The sequence below is a fragment of the Sus scrofa genome, chromosome 14, assembly GCF_054392235.1.
Source record: "Sus scrofa isolate SSC_HxYL_T2T_F1_AM1 chromosome 14, Sscrofa_HxYL_maternal_Yorkshire_Landrace_v2.0, whole genome shotgun sequence".
In the NCBI taxonomy this organism is placed as follows: domain Eukaryota; kingdom Metazoa; phylum Chordata; class Mammalia; order Artiodactyla; family Suidae; genus Sus; species Sus scrofa.
Genome location: NC_139396.1, coordinates 71,738,717 through 71,755,054, shown reverse-complemented (window position 1 = coordinate 71,755,054; position 16,338 = coordinate 71,738,717). Strand labels below are relative to the sequence as shown.

General features: G+C 48.5%; 1 protein-coding gene across 8 annotated transcripts in view; it reads left to right on the top strand.

The window, feature by feature from the left end:
• The window catches only part of PI4KA (phosphatidylinositol 4-kinase alpha), a 102,249-nt gene that overhangs the window by 27,816 nt on the left and 58,095 nt on the right, over positions 1 to 16,338 (top strand). For all 8 annotated transcript variants that reach the window (XM_084993990.1, XM_084993988.1, XM_084993991.1 and 5 more), the window contains 8 exons: positions 2,036 to 2,129; positions 6,912 to 7,000; positions 10,434 to 10,506; positions 10,996 to 11,255; positions 11,689 to 11,755; positions 12,859 to 13,007; positions 14,044 to 14,109; positions 15,270 to 15,366. In XM_084993990.1, coding sequence (XP_084850116.1) covers positions 2,036 to 2,129; positions 6,912 to 7,000; positions 10,434 to 10,506; positions 10,996 to 11,255; positions 11,689 to 11,755; positions 12,859 to 13,007; positions 14,044 to 14,109; positions 15,270 to 15,366 — 895 coding nt within the window. The remainder of the gene's footprint in view (positions 1 to 2,035; positions 2,130 to 6,911; positions 7,001 to 10,433; positions 10,507 to 10,995; positions 11,256 to 11,688; positions 11,756 to 12,858; positions 13,008 to 14,043; positions 14,110 to 15,269; positions 15,367 to 16,338) is intronic.

Sequence of the window (16,338 nt, the reverse complement as noted above, 5' to 3'; positions counted from 1 at the left end):
TAGGGTCATTACCACTGAGCCACAATGGGAACTCCCTTTTAGACTTTTTAGATGGCAAGGAAGTTGAGTATGAGTTGTTTTTTATGTAATTTGAGTCACCGGTGAGGATGGCAGCGGTCGCAGTGGCTGTCCTGTGCACTTCACAGCCTACCTGTGCTTCTGGGGGCCTGAGGGGTTCACAGAGAGGGGGCCCTGAGTGCCTCCAGCCCCCAAGCCCAGGGGCCAGCTCTCTTGTACCCCTGGAGTGTGTGTTCCTTTCCTCCATCTGGGGAGGGTTCTGGCTCTGGCCTCTTTTGTATCCAGTCAATGGGCTATCCTGGCAGCAGCTGTGGCCAGAGTAGCTAAGGCGGTTTACTTGCCACATGCGTTGGTCACACTGCAGTGGGGTGTGTGGGGAGCCCCTGGGCCGTTCCCTTTACAGGACCTTGCAGTGCAGGCCGTTTGGGGTTTTGTGTGTCTTAGTGCACCAGTTTCCTGGGCAGTTGTTGTAGAGGGAAAATGGTTTTGTTTTCACTAAAGAAATTTCTCTCTTTATTTTGGTTACTTCTGTGGCATTAAAAACTGTCTGAGGAATTCCCTTTGGCAACAGAGGGTTAAGAATCTGGCATTGTCAGTACTGTGGCTCAGGTTGCTGCTGTGGTGCAGGCTCAATCCCTGGCCTGGGAACTTTCTGCATGCTGCCTGTGTGGCCAAAACAAACAAAAACAAACCGAACCTAGTGTCTTAATACAATGTTTTGTTTTGTTTTGTTTTTCCGGCGGGGGGGAGGTTTTTTGTTTATGAATCTGCAATTTAGACAGAGCTCAGAAGTGTCCAACACCTGGTCCATCTGCTGTCATCTGGGGGTTCTGAGTTCCAAGAGCAAGAGTCTGGAGAAAGAGCCGGTGGAAGCTGCAGTGCTGTCTCCTGCCTAGCCTGGGAAGCCAGCTCGCTTAGTCCACCTTCCATGTACAGTCGTCCAGCAGATTCAGTGGAGGGGGTGGAGGGTGGGTCCAGAACGCTCAGCAGATACCAAATCTGAGGATGCCAGGTCTTTGGTATAAATTGGTGTGCGACTGTCAGCTCTTTGTGTTTTTCGATGTGGAGCCCTTGGATGCGTAGGAGTGACACTCTGCTCACAGCACATCACTGAGGCAGCCCATTCTCTGGGGGACAGGAATTTGACCACCTTTCAGTGATAGGAGGGTCGTGGAATTTGTAACCATGTTTTCAAAACCACAGGTTTCCCAGCATTTTGGATCGTTAGATAGTGCCACCTTCTTTGGAGTGCACATATCCTAAGCTCTTTATTATTTTTATTTTTGGGGCTCTGTCTGTGACATTTGGAAGTTCCCAGGCTAGGGGTCAAATCAGAGCCGTGTCTGCGATCTACATCACAGCTCACAGCAGCACAGGATCCTTAACCCACTGAGCAAGGCCAGGGATCGAACCTGCATCCTCACGGAACCTATATCGGATTCTTAACCTGCTGAGCCACAATGGGAACTCCAGAGAGCACGCATCCTGACTTTCACAGGGGCAGCTATATAAGCCAGTGGGGGGTGGTTATGGGTCATGTGCTAACTGGCTAGGTGGAAACTAGATGGAAGTAGTTTTTCCATTGCTAAGCATGGCTGTGAAGTCTGATACTCCATCTGAAGGGAGCAGAAGGAAATACGAAGTGAAAAGTTTTTCAGGAGGAAAGAACACAAAGGCCATGAACAGCAGAAGCATCACCAGGTTGGAAGCCCATGGCTGTGAGCTTCTCTCCAATCCAGAGGCTCTGGTCCCAAGGCCCAGGTTTGGGTTTGGGGACCTTGCACACCTCTCAAGGTGCAGCTTTGAGTGTGCACATAAATGCCTTCTTCCAGAGGCCTGCGCCAGACTGGACACTGAGCAGCAAAAGGGCTGGTGTTAGACTTCCTGTCAGACAGCCTCCAGACTAGCCCACTTTTCTGAGATGATTAGACTACGGGTGTGCTTTGCTTTGGGCTCAGTCTATACTAAAAAGCTACCAGTTGTGTCTTTAATTAAACATAATCTTATCTTTTTTTAGCACAAAGATTCGGTGGTTCCTTACCTTCTTCGACTTCTTAAAGGTCTTCCGAAAGTGTACTGGGTGGAAGAAAGCACAGCTCGGAAAGGCAGAGGTAATTTTGCTTAATGTTTCGTGGAATGCTGGGAAGCACGACTGTTTACTGTCTGTGAAGGATCAAGTGTTTCACTGCATTGATGCAGCAGTTAGGAAGCTTCTAGCTGGTTCTGCTCCCAGCTGTGGGATAGCTGCGTGCCTGCAGCAGCATGGGCTGTGCTTCTTCGCTATAGACCAGAGCCCAGGGTGGGGTGGGCACGGCTAAGCAGGAACACTAGGACTCCCAGAAGGCTTGGTTCACGTTTCTCTGGCCAGAATTAGGTCTGCTGCTGTCACTGAACTGGCCTATTCCCCTGGGTAGATGGGCTCAGACCTCAGTGAGGGCACTTTTCCATCTCAACAAGGAAGGGTGGTGAGATGGGTATTCAGATCTCAACCACGAGTTCACCGTACATAGGTGTACCCCTTCCTTGATATTGCTGGGTTTCAGTTGAATTCTGCATCTTTAGAAATGGAGTAAATTAAGGTGTATTGCTTTTTAACTTGTATTTGATGTTGATCTCTCTAGAAGATCAAAGAGAAAGTTAGATAATCTTTTTCTCTCTGCTCCTCCACCATCCTTCCCCCCTCCCTCCTTGCCTTCTTCCTCCTTTCCCTTCCAAAATATTTACAGAAGTCCACTATATGCCAGGCATTGTGCTAGATGCTCAGAATGCTCATGACTTCCCAAAGCCGCCAAATCAGCTTGGAAATCTCTAACATTTCAGAGTTCATGACCCATGGGACTGAAGTTTCCTTGTAATCTCTCTCTCTCTGAGGCCTGAGCCACCCCCACTTGGATCTAGCAGAGGGTTAGTGCCTGCAAAGAAGGCCCTTGTCCTTTTTGTTGGTGGCCTGGCTTTGTTAGGTGGGATCAGTCTGCTGGAGATTTTGCTGTTCTTGTGAATATCTTGGTTATGCCTGGCGGTGTTGCTCTTGACCTTTTTGGTTTTTCATTATTTCTGGTGTCTTACTGTGCTTAAAACTGGCAGACCCCCAAATCATGAATGTATCCTGGAATGTGAAGGACTACAAATTAAATAGAGCATTGCTGAGAAGTCAGACACCTATGTTCACCACTGTTCTCTGCTTTGGAAGAAGTAGCACACTGGAAGATGTTGATTGCTTTATTTCAGAACAAATATCACTTCTATAGACATAGACTTACTAGAAAGAAAGTTTAATGTTATTCAGACATTGTTAGAGATGTATACATTTCCCATTGTGAGGTGATATTTCACTCTACTATGGCAGCATCACTTCCGCTTTCATGCTTCAGAGCGGTAGTGCTTTATTTATTTATTCATTTATTTAGTCTTTTTTGCCTTTTCTTGAGCCGCTCATTCGGCATATGGAGGTTCCCAGGCTAGGGGTCTAATCGGAGCTGTAGCCACTGGCCTATGCCAGAGCCACAGCAACGCAGGATCTGAGCTGCATCTGCAACCTACACCACAGCTCATGACAACGCCAGATCCTTAACCCACTGAGCAAGACCAGGGATCGAACCCACAACCTCATGGTTCCTAGTCGGATTCGTTAACCTCTGTGCCATGATGGGAACTCCAGAACAGTAGTGCTTTAAAGGGCTGTCCCTGGACCTACAGCTTCGGCGTCCCCTGGGAGCCCGTTGGAAGACAAGTCACAGCCCACACTGGAACTACCGAGTTAGCAGTTCTGGGGCGGGAAGCAGGCAGACTGCTGTCCAACTTGCCTTCCTGGAGGTTCTGGCCACACTGCAGTTTGAGGAGGACCCAGAGCTGCCTCTGAGAGTCACAGGTGTGGAAGTGGGCCTCCCTGGTCACCTGCCACGTGCTGTGTCCTGGTGTCAGTGTTCAGGCTCTAGACTGATTAAGTAGTTAGTAGTGAAGGCCCCACAGCAGCAGTTCTCAGTTCCTGGAGGCACATGGGGCACAAGCAGGCACACAGGGGCACATGGGTACAGTTGCTGCTTTGCTCTTGGTCTGCTGAGTGCCGTGCTCCCTTTCTGACCTCAAGGCCCTGCTCCTGGGAACCTCCCTCCCAGGAGGGTCAGTCAGAAAGGGGCTCAAGGGAGTTCCCATCGTGGCGCAGTGGTTAACGAATCTGACTAGGAACCATGAGGTTGCGGGTTCGGTCCCTGCCCTTGCTCAGTGGGTTGACGATCCGGCGTTGCCGTGAGCTGTGGTGTAGGTTGCAGACACGGCTCGGATCCCGCGTTGCGGTGGCTCTGGTGTAGGCCGGTGGCTACAGCTCCGATTCAACCCCTGGCCTGGGAACCTCCATATGCCGCAGGAGCGGCCCAAGAAATAGCAACAACAACAACAACAAAAAGACAAAAAGACAAAAAAAAAAAAAAAAAAAGGGGCTCAAAAACGTACAAGGAACATAGCACATCTCTGGATGCTCTTAGGATTTTCTCCATTTATCTAAGAAAATACAAACTTTACTTCAATTTAAAGTGGTAGTAATTGGAGTTCCTGTCGTGACTCAGTAGTTAACGAACCCAATTGGCAACCGTGGGGACATGGGTGTGATCCCTGGTCTCGATCAGTGGGTTAAGGATCCAGTGTTGTGGTGAGCTGTGGTGTAGGTCGAAGATACAGCTTGGATCCCTCGTTGCTGTGGCTGTGGTGTAGGCCAGCGGCTGCAGCTCTTATTCAACCCCTATCCTGGGAACCTCCATATGCTGCGGGTACGGCCCTAAAAAGACAAAAACAATAAAATAAAACAAAAATAAAGTGGTAGTAGTTGGTATTGACATTTTGCCTCCGTGAAACATCTCCCATCCTCTCATCAAGAACCTGAGCCATGGAGTTCCCATCATGGCTCTGTGGAAACAAATCTGACTAGCATCCATGAGGAAGCAGGTTCGATCCCTGGCCTTGCTCAGTGGGTTAAGGATCTGGTGTTGCTGTGAGCTGTGGTGTAGGTCGCAGGCACAGCTTGGATCTAGCATGGCTGTGGCTGGGGCATAGGCCAATGGCTACAGTTCTGATTTAACCCCTAGACTGGGAACCTCCATATGCCCAGGGTGTGGCCCTGAAAAGACAAAATAAAAAAAAGAACCTGAGCCACAGCAGTGACAATGCCAGATTCTTAACCCACTCTGACACCAGGAAACTCCAACATCGGGTTCATGATTCAGTGACACTCCACCTACGCTTAAAAAAAAAATACATTGTAGGAGTTCCCATTGTGGCTCAGCAGTAACAAACCTGACTAGTATCCATGAGGACGTGGGTTCAATTTCTGGCCTCACTCAATGGGTTAACTATCCAGCATTGTCATGAGTTGTGATGTAGGTTGCAGACATGGCTCAGATCCCACGTTGCTGTGGCTATGGTGTAGGCCAGTGGCTACAGTTCCGATTTGACCCCTAGCCTAGAACTTCCATATGCCATGGGTGCAACTCTAAAAAGCGCCCCCCCCAAAAAAAATATATATGTATGTATATATAAAAGACTGACTTTTTTTTTTTTTTTGGGTTTTTTTTCCTGCTGTACAGCATGGGGATCAAGTTATTCTTACCTGTATGCATTTTTTCCCCTACCTTTGTTCTGTTGCAATATGAGTATCTAGACATAGTTCTCAATGCTACTCAGCAGGATCTCCTTGTAAATCTATTCTAAGTTGTATCTGATAACCCCAAGCTCCCGATCCCTCCCACTCCCTCCCTCTCCTGTCGGGCAGCCACAAGTCTATTCTCCAAGTCCATGATTTTCTTTTCTGTGGAGATGTTCATTTGTGCTGGATGTTAGATTCCAGTTATAAGTGATATCATATGGTATTTGTCTTTGTCTTTCTGACTCTTTTCACAAGTGCTGGGGGGGAGTCTCTAGTTCCATCCATGTTGCTGCAAATGGCATTATGTCATTCTTTTTTTATGGCTGAGTAGTATTCCATTGTGTATATACACCACATCTTCCTAATCCAATCATCTGTTGATGGGCATTTGGGTTTGTTTCCATGTCCTGGCTATTGTAAATAGTGCTGCAATGAACATGTGGGTGCATGTGTCTCTTTTAAGTAGAGTTTTGTCTGGATATATGCCCAAGAGTGGGATTGCGGGGCCATATAGAAGTTTTATGTATAGATTTCTAAGGTATCTCCAAACTGTTCTCCATAGTGGCTCTACCAGTTTACATTCCCACCAACAGTGCAGGAGGGTTCCCTTTTCTCCACAACCCCTCCAGCACTTGTTATTTGTGGACTTATTAATGATGGCCATTCTGACTGGTGTGAGATGGTATCTCATGGTAGTTTTGATTTGCATTTCTCTTATAATCAGCGATGTTGAGCATTTTTTCATGTGTTTGCTGGCCATCTGTATATCATCTTTGGAGAAATGTCTATTCAGGTCTTTTGCCCATTTTTCCATTGGGTGATTGGCTTTTTTGCTGTTGAGTTGTATAAGTTGCTTGTATATTCTAGAGATTAAGCCCTTGTTAGTTGCATCATTTGAAACTATTTTCTCCCATTCTGTAAGTTGTCTTTTTGTTTTTGACTTTTCTCTTTTATTTAGATCAGGAATAGAACATGGAATCTGTCAGACTGAGAGGCTCTATAATCTCAGACTACATGTTAGCTCAGGAAACATTTAAAGTTTACTGAACCAAAGATTTTATTAAAAGAAAGGTAAGGGTGTTTCTCAGCGAGCACATCAGGCCCATATCAGTTCTTTTGCAGCTCATCCTGATGAGGGCCGCCTCCATTCTAAGCTGGTCCTTGGCTGGCCGTGTAGAGGGAACAGCTGGGCTGGGTGTTCAGTTGGTGTGGCCCACATCTCACAGTGATGATCTGAGTCCTGTCTTTCTGCTTCCAGGCTCCCTCCCAGTTGCTGAGAGCTTCAGCTTCTGCCTGGTAACTTTGCTGTCTGATGTGGCTTATAGGGACCCTTCCCTTAGGGATGAGGTAAGTGTGTGGTGAATCAATCAATGTGCATTTCTGTAAGACCTGAGAATGCCAAAATGATACAGGACTTAAAAAAGAAAGAAGTGGTTGTTTACGTTGATGAATTTCATCTTTTTTTTTTTTCTTTTCTTCCTTCTTTTTGTTGGGCGCCCCTCAGCATATGGAGTTCCCAGGCCCCAGGGATCAGATCCGAGCCATGGTCACAGCCTAAGCTGCAGCTGTGGCAACTCCAGATCCTTAACCCACTGTGCCAGGCTGGGGATTGAACCTGTGTCCCAGCGCTCCCAAGACCCCACTGATCCTGTTGCACCACAGCAGGAACTCCTGTATTTCCTTTTTTTTTTTTTTTTTTGGTTTTTCTTTGGGGCCGCTCCCACGGCATATGGAGGTTCCCAGGCTAGGGGTCGAATCCGAGCTGTAGCCACTAGCCTACGCCAGAGCCACCGCAACGCGGGATCCGAGCCACGTCTGCAGTCTACACCACAGCTCACGGCAACGCCGGATCGTGAACCCACTGAGCAAGGGCAGGGACCGAACCCGCAACCTCATGGTTCCTAGACGGATTCGTTAACCACTGCGCCACGACGGGAACTCCCTGTATTTCCTAATACTCTTAATAACACACCCAAGAAATATTCCTGCTCACAGCGCTTAGTCACCCACTTCCCTCTGGATCTTAGTCAGCTTTCCTCAGCTGCATGGATGCAGCTCATCTGCCTTCATGTTGGGGATTGAAGTTGTTCAGAGAAGAGAATTTTCTTTTTTTTTTTTTTTTTTTTTTTTTTTTGTCTTTTGTCGTTGTTGTTGCTATTTCTTGGGCCGCTCCCGCGGCATATGGAGGTTCCCAGGCTAGGGGTTGAATCGGAGCTGTAGCCCACCGGCCTACGCCAGAGCCACAGCAACGCAGGATCCGAGCCGCGTCTGCAACCTACACCACAGCTCACGGCAACGCCGGATCGTTAACCCACTGAGCAAGGGCAGGGACCGAACCCGCAACCTCATGGTTCCTAGTCGGATTCGTTAACCACTGCGCCATGACGGGAACTCCATAGAAGAGAATTTTCTAGAAAGCTGGAGCTATTCCTCTAAGTGCTACAGTTTTTTTTTAGTTTTAGTTAATTTGTTGGAAATGCTACTTAAATGTATTTCATACTTCTTTCTTTTTCTTCATCTTTTTAGGGCCACACCCACAGCATATGGAGGTTCCCAGGCTAGGGGTCTAATTGGAGCTATAGCTACCAGCCTACACCACAGCCACATCAATGGCAGATGTGAGCCGAATCTGCGCCCTACACCACAGCTCACGACAATGCCGGATCCTTAACCCGTTGATGGAGGCCAGGGATTGAACCCACAACCTCATGGTTCCTAGTCGGATTCATTTCCATTGCACCATTACGGGAACTCCTTTTAAACAAGGAATACAATCATAACATAAACTTTTTCTTAACCAGATTTCTTGTTTTGAGAATCAGTTTTCATATGCTTCTAACCTCTGATCCTGCTGAGGAATGGCTGGATGCTTGCCTACATTCTAAATGTTCCAGCTGCATATGTTCTTTGAGCTCCTGAATCTTTTTTTTAATTTTTAAAATCTTTCCTTAATATTGAACTGTATATTCTGTTGTCACTATTTCTGCCATTACATTAGTTTCCACCCTCCTTTTTAGTATTGGTTCTTTTTTTTTTTAAGGGCCGCACCAAAGGCATGTGGAAGTTCCCAGGCTAGGGGTTGAATTGGAGCTGTAGCTGCCAGTCTACGCCGAAGCCACAGCAACGCAGGATCTGAGCTGCCTCTGTGACCTCCACCACAGCTCATGGCAGCGCCAGATCCTTAACCCATTGATTGAGGCAAGGAATCAAACCCGAATCCTCATGGATACTATACCGCTGAGCCATAATGGGAACTCCTACTGTAGGTTCTTTATTTTGTTGTAGGTTGGCTAAGGATCACTAGATACTCTAGAATCACATATAATTATTATTTAAAAAGCTAATCCGGAGTTCCCGTCGTGGTGCAGTGGTTAACGAATCCTTCTAGGAACCATGAGGTTGCGGGTTCGGTCCCTGCCCTTGCTCAGTGGGTTGACGATCCGGCGTTGCCGTGAGCTGTGGTGTAGGTTGCAGACGCGGCTCGGATCCCGCGTTGCGGTGGCTCTGGCGTAGGCTGGTGGCTACAGCTCCGATTCAACCCCTGGCCTGGGAACCTCCATATGCCGCGGGAGCGGCCCAAGAAATAGCAACAACAACAACAACAACAACAACAAAAAGACAAAAGACAAAAAAAAATAAAAAAAATAAAAATAAAAATAAAAAGCTAATGGGCTTTTCTATCAATAATGCTTGCCAAAATAGAGAGGTCATCACAGAAGGTGGTGGCATAACTTTAATAAATGCGAGTACCACTTCTCAAGCTTTTACTTACTCAGCATCATTTAGCAGTAGCAAAACATGAGACAGTTGGCTTGATGATGAACAGGTCATCTCAGACCAACTTTGTTTTTCTGCCTGGATTCCCGAAGACTGGTAACGAGGGAAACAAGATGGGTTTTGTCTGGCCAATCTTCATCAGAGCCCTGGACAAACAGCTCTCCTGACATCCTGGGTCTGTGCTGTGGGCCAAAGGCCAAAACAGTGGGAAGGTTTACAGAGCCACCTGAAGGACCACCCCAAGGGCACTTGGCAGGGCCTCCGGTCGCCGCCTACTGCAGTAGACTGGGAACTGCCAGGACCAGCCAGGATCATGAGCGAAGATCTGGAAAGCCAGTTAACCTTGTCTGCTGATAGTGCCAAGCTGGGAATTGAGGACCCACAGTATAAACTAAAGCCAAGGCTAGGAGCTTGTGTAGGGCTCAGTGACAGGCAAAACCCCAACCCCACAGGTAGAGGGGTTACAGCTTAGGGCAGCGTGTGCGAGTATTTTCTTTACCTGTGAGTTCATCCAGCCACATGAAGGGCTGGTGGAAAGCTCAGGTCATGTCTGACAATGTCATGGACGTCTGGAGTATGTGAGTTTGGTGGCCATTGGGGGTGACTCCCAGCATCCCTGGGTCAGTGGTGTGAACAGCCACAGAGGGTTTCTGACTGGACCACAGTGAGATCAGAGGCCATTGGCAAGGACTTGAATCATAAGGGACTGATGGAAGGAACCAGGATGAGCCATGAAAAGGGGTTGGGGGCCTCTCTCCTGTTTCCAGAGATGGAGGAAGGAGTGGCCCAGGTCAGAGGACCCTGGGCCAGCCAGAGGGGGTGATGCTTTCCCTGGGAGGGCCACTGCCCAGCACCTCGGTTGAGCGTCCACATCGAGCGTCCAGCTGTGTGTCAGATGAAGCTGGACAAGAGTATCTAAGGCTCCTACTAGTTCTGAATTAACTCTCTGGTGTTTATCTGATTTTGTGTTTAAGTTTGTGTGTTCTCTTTCTTCTGTTTACAGATTTTAGAGGCACTTTTGCAGGTTTTGCATGTCCTTTTGGGAATGTGCCAGGCCTTGGAGATTCAAGAAAAAGGTATAATTTTTTTTTTTTTTTTAATGGTCTCCTTTCCTTGGCTTTTCTGTTCTTTGCGACCTGTGTAGCTGGTGGATTGAAGCCTTGGTTGCCTCTTGCCTGAGAGGCCACACAAGGTCATAGGCATAGCTTTGCTCCCTGAATGCTGGGCCACTTTATCCTTCCAGGCTCAGTTTCACTACGTGGAACATATCTGCAGGTCATTTTTCCTGTGCTGCAAGCCTGCCAGCATGCTCCCAGAAGGAATAAGTGCACTGTGCAGTACTGTCAAGGAGCCTGTTTAGGTGACTTAGTGATCAATTTTGGATGTGCCAGGAGTGGTTGCCACACAGAGCAGCCCTGTGGGATGGACAATGTCCACAGCTGTTGTTGAGTACAGCTTGGAAATACAGGCAGGTAGCACTTGAAGCTGGCCTGTTGTGTGGCATATTGGGGCCCTTAGATTTGTTGGTGGGGGCATGAAACGTGAGGTCCCCCTTTGTCTTACAGAATACCTGTGCAAGTACGCAATCCCATGCCTGATAGGAATCTCGAGGGCCTTCGGGCGGTACAGCAACACAGAAGAGTCTCTCCTCTCCAAGCTCTTTCCGAAAGTCCCTCCTCACTCCCTCCGAGTCCCCGAGGAGCTGGAAGGTGTGAGGAGACGGTCCTTCAACGACTTCCGCTCCATCCTCCCCAGCAACCTGCTGACAGTGTGCCAGGAGGGCACCCTCAAGAGGAAGACCAGCAGCGTGTCCAGCATCTCACAGGTGGGCAGAGCTGTGCTGGTAGCCCCAGGGAACTCAGGGAGCAAGAGGTGCTCCTTCTAGTTCTCTTTAATCCCGAGGTTTCCCTGGGCATGAAGTGGTATCTCCTCACTGTCGGGTGCCAGCCCTCTTTGGAGTTGGAGACAGCCTTGGTGCCCATAGGAACTGTGTAATTGACTCCTGGAGCAAGCTGGAGCCAGCAAACACAGAATACGTTGTTCAGTGATCCACTATATACTATATGGCTAGACACTGGAATTTTTTTTTTTTTTTTTTTGGCCACACCTATGGCATGTCGAAGTACCCGGACCAGGGGTCAGACCCGTGCCACTGCAGTGATCCAACCTGCTGCAGTGACAACACGGTCGTTAACCCACTCTGCTACCAGGGAACTCCTGCCTGGCCTTTCTGATCTGTGATGTGGTTGTGTTTCCAGGTCAGCCCTGAACGTGGAATGCCCCCTCCCAGCTCCCCTGGAGGATCTGCTTTTCACTACTTTGAAGGTGGGCTTCATCTTTCTGCGGAAAGTGTGGACCTTGCGGCTGCTGGCAGGTTCCCAGGGACTCTTGTGGTGTGGGGGCTCAGACTGCTCTCATGCCTCTTGGGTTTGAGGCTTCTCGAAGCCACTTATTTCCTATTTTCCATTAAACTTCTTAAAACTTAATTTAAAAATATTTCAAATAGAAAAGTGGAGAAAATAACATATAGGCCCCAGGTGCCTGCCATCAGAACTTTAGTACAATAACCTGTGAAAGCACTGGTTCTCAGAGGAAATACTAGTGGTAGGTCCTCTTGTTTCTTTTTTTTAAGGTCATTAAGTCCATAGATAATATTAAAGAAAGTAATGATAACGATGAGTAATAGTTTTTGTGTTTAGGGTGCTATTTCTGTTCTGTAAAAAACTTCGTGTCCTATTTTAGATTCCATATATAAGTGATATCTTACATATTTGTCTTTCTCTGTCTGGCTTATTTCACTTAGTATGATAATCTCTAGATGGAGTTCCGTTTGTGGCGCAGCAGAAATGAATCCGACTAGGATCCATGAGGATTCGGGTTCAATTCCTGCCCTCGATCAGTGGGATGGGGATCCGGCATTGCCGTGAGCTGTGGTATAGGTTGCAGATGCAGCTCGGATCCCATGTTGCTGTGGCTGTGGTGTAGGCCAGCAGCTATAGCTCTGATTTGACCCCTGCCTGGGAACATCTATGTGCTGCAGGCGCAGCCCTAAAAAAAAAAAAAAGGAAAGAAAAAGAAAAGATAATCTTAGGTCCAGGTCCATCCATGTAACTGTAAATGGCATTATTTCATTCTTTTTTAATGGCTGAGTAGTATTCCATTATATACGTGTACCACATCTTCTTTATGCACTCCTCTGTCAGTGGATACTTAGGCTGTTTACATGTCTTAGCTGTTGTAAATAGTGAGGCAGTAAATATTGGGTTGCATGTATCTTTTTGAATTAGAGTTTTGTCTGGATAGATGCCCAGAAGTGGGATTGCTAGATCATATTAGCCTTTACTTCCAAGTTTAAAAATATCATTGGAGCATAAGCGAAAGCAAAGTTGATGCTTCCATTGGTTCTGACTTTCTGGTTCCCCCGGCAGCCTCCTACTTGCCTGATGGGAGTGCCCCTGAGCCCGATTATTACTTTTCCACTGTCAGTTCCAGCTTCTCCATTTCTCCGCTGTTCAATGGCACCACCTGCAGAGAGTTCAGTATTCCCCTGGAAATGCTCCGAGAACTCTTGAACTTGGTAAGTAGGGCGTTGAGGGACAAAGAGACCATCTGTGTATCAGCTGCTAAAATTGCTGGTGCTGTCAGCCTGTGATTTTTCAAAGGACAACTAGGAATCTTTCAGTCTTTCACAGCACAGCAGAAGAGTTAGTTTTCAGATTAAAGAAGGAAGGAGTTGACATCCATGGAGTCACCATGTGGGGACCCCCAGCCTTGGTGTGGTAGGAGGGGCTGGGGTGAATTCCTCTGAAACTCCCCCAGCGTACATCACCATCGTGTCCCAGCAGAAAGGTGGCTGTACCTTCTTAGCCAGCCTGTTTAGTATCAAGTCAGAAATTCCAATTGAAGACGAGATGTTTTGAGTCCTTTAGGGGAATTTTTTTTCCAGTGTATTTTAAGTTTCCAAGGTAAATTGTTTTTAATTTCTTCTCCTGGCTTGCTGTTTACCCTTGTCTATCATTTTGATCATAACCTTCCTAAAGTACTGCCATGGGGGCAGTTTTATCAGGTGGTTCTGCAGTGGAGAAAACAGGTCACTCCTGTGCTGAGTCTGGTCCAGAGAACTGGTGGGAGTCGTTGCTTCTGTGGGAACTTTAAAGTGCACTGCAGTTTGCATTCCTTGCAGCTTTGGAAGAGCCAGCTCACCAGCCGGGGAGGAGGGAGGTTTCTGGTGGCACCCAAGGATGGGCTGTGAAGGCATCTGCCCTGCCCAGAGGGGCTTGGGTAAAAAGTTGGTCTGTCTGGAGTCTGAATGCTTTCACCTCCTGGAAGTGGAAATCTCGTATCCCCAGATTTGAGGGAGTTGGTCACTTTTCTTTGTTGATTTCACTGCCATCTAGGGTCAGAAAAGATGATCTAGGTGATGGCAGAACTAAGGACACTGTGTTGGAGCCACAGAGCTCCAGCACTGCATGTGTTGGTCTGGCATTTCCCTCTCATCCCTATGAGGGTGTCCGTGGTTTTACTATCAGTGCAGTTCACTCTTGAGCAGGAAGAACTGTGTTACCATCTCTCCCTGGCTTACGGGGGCTCACGAGCTCCCATTTCCCTCGCAGGTGAAAAAAATTGTTGAGGAGCCTGTCCTTAAATCCTTGGATGCAGTTGTTGCCAGCGTCATGGAGGTATGTCCCCCTCAGGGCTGTGAGGAGGGGTCCCCCGTGCGCCCTCTGTGAATGTCCTCAGTCCCAAAGGGCAGTGCCCAGCCTCCTCGGGCTCACTCTGTGCCTGGCTTCTTTAAAATGCCACTGCCAGTGCCTCTGAGCAGTGGTCAGCATGCCCACTTTGCAAGTGGAAGACAGAGGCTTGGGGGACTGCCTGATTCCCGACCCCCTGGTTGGTGTAGGCGCTGGGCCCTGTCCTGGCCCCTCTCTGGCCCTCACTTGTTCCTTTGGTGCCTGCAGGCTGCTGCTCAGGCTGGCAGCCTCTCCTCCTCACTGGGCACAGGCTGGCCTGGCTTGTGAGTGTGCGAGGGCTATACCTGGGCTACTTTGTCTTTAACGTGTTTGCAGCCAAGGCCTGCAGCATTGTTTATAAAATCCTGAAATGTTGTTGTTTGGAGAAACACTGGGAACATTTGGGTCGGTCCCCTTTTGAGTGTCAGGATCTGAGAGGTTGCAGCTGGCCAGGCTGATGACTGCTGTGTGTGTTCAGGCTCAGATCTTGCTAAGCCCTGCCTTCTCTCCCTCACCCACTTACTAAATCCGCAGCACCCATTGGTCTCCTTAGATGTGGGGAGGGAGCCATGAGGGACCCAGGAGGGTTCCTGTGCCACAGGTTACATCCTGCCCTGCACATGCTCTGGCACTTCCCAGGCCCTCCTACCTCTGATCCCGTGACAGATTTGCCTCCTCGTCCCTCTCTGTGTTTACCTGTCTTGGAATGATTGTATACCGTGCCTTTCCATTCCACTAGCACTGGTAGCACAGGCACCCGGTGGGGGGTTAACTGCATCTTACTAACTCCTTAGACTTTGTGTGAATTTTTTCCCTGGAAGGAAAGCACTGCATTTTAGGTAAGAGTGCTAAAGAAAGTTTAAAGTGAATTTTATTTAGAAAACATAGCTGCATCTGAAGGCACCCTGGCTGCATGTCTATTTCCCACCAAGAAGACAGGGTAAAACTTGGTCTTGTGGCCCTCATGTTCCAGGATGGCCAGAGGGGGTGAGCTTTTAGCCAGAGGAGGTGGCTCCTCCTCCAGGGCCCAAGGACTGCTCCCCCGAAGGCCTATCTGGCACTGGGAGAGGCGGGGGAAGGGCTGTGGGCTCACGCGTCTCTGCCCGCAGGCCAACCCCAGTGCTGACCTCTACTATAGCACCTGCAGTGACCCGCTCTACGTGGCCATGTTCAAGATGCTGCGGGACACTCTACACTACATGAAAGGTGAGCGGACCCAGGGGGCAGTGCGTTCCTGGGGAGGAGCAAGCCAGACACCTACCCGAGGACCTGCACCCCTGGGAGTGGCGTCCGAGTGGCCTCTTGGGTGTTTCCACAGCTGAGGTCTGATCTCGATGTGGTGTTGTCTTGGTCACTGGGCACATGAGCAGCTTCACACATCTGCCCTTGAGAGAAGGAGGTACTTGTGATCTCGTCACCGAGAGATAACCTGTCAGGAAGCAGGTGTACTCGGAGTTAGCAGTTCCTGCCAGGCTCTCTTGTGTGTTTTAAGCACTTTTTCTGAGGCTCTTCCCTTAGTTTGCTGGGTGCTCTTCATGAACGCATGTTTTCTTGTTTGTTTTCTTTTTCTTTGTCTTTTTTTTGTGTCTTTTTAGGGACGCTCTCATGGCATATATAAGTTCCCAGCCTTTAGGGGTCAAATTGGAGCTGCAGCTGCTGGCCTACACCACAGCTCATGGCAACACCAGATCCTTAACCGACTGAGCGAGGCCAGGGATCAAAGCCTCGTCCTTGGAGTTCCTCTCATGGCTCAGCAGTTAACAAATCTGACTAGCATTCAGGAGGGTGCAGGTTTGATCCCTGGCCTTACTCAGTGGGTTAAGGATCCAGCATTTCTGTGAGCTGTAGTGTGGGTTACAGACTCAGCTTGGATCATGAGTTTTTGTGGCTGTGACATAGGCCAGCAGCTGCAGCTCTGATTCAGCCCCTAGCCTAGGAACCTCCATATGCCATGAGTGCGGCCCTAAAAAGCAAAAACAAAAAACCCTTGTCCTTGTGGATACTAGTCAGGTTTGTTACTGCTGAGCCATAGCAGGAACTCATGAATGAAGGTTTTGATGACCATGTGGGTCCTGGGAATGTTCCATAGTCTCCTTGGTCATCATCCCAGTCCAAGTCCTAGCACTCTCAGAAACTGAGTCTGGTCAGGGCCCCCATGAGGTGGGATTCCCGGAGGGC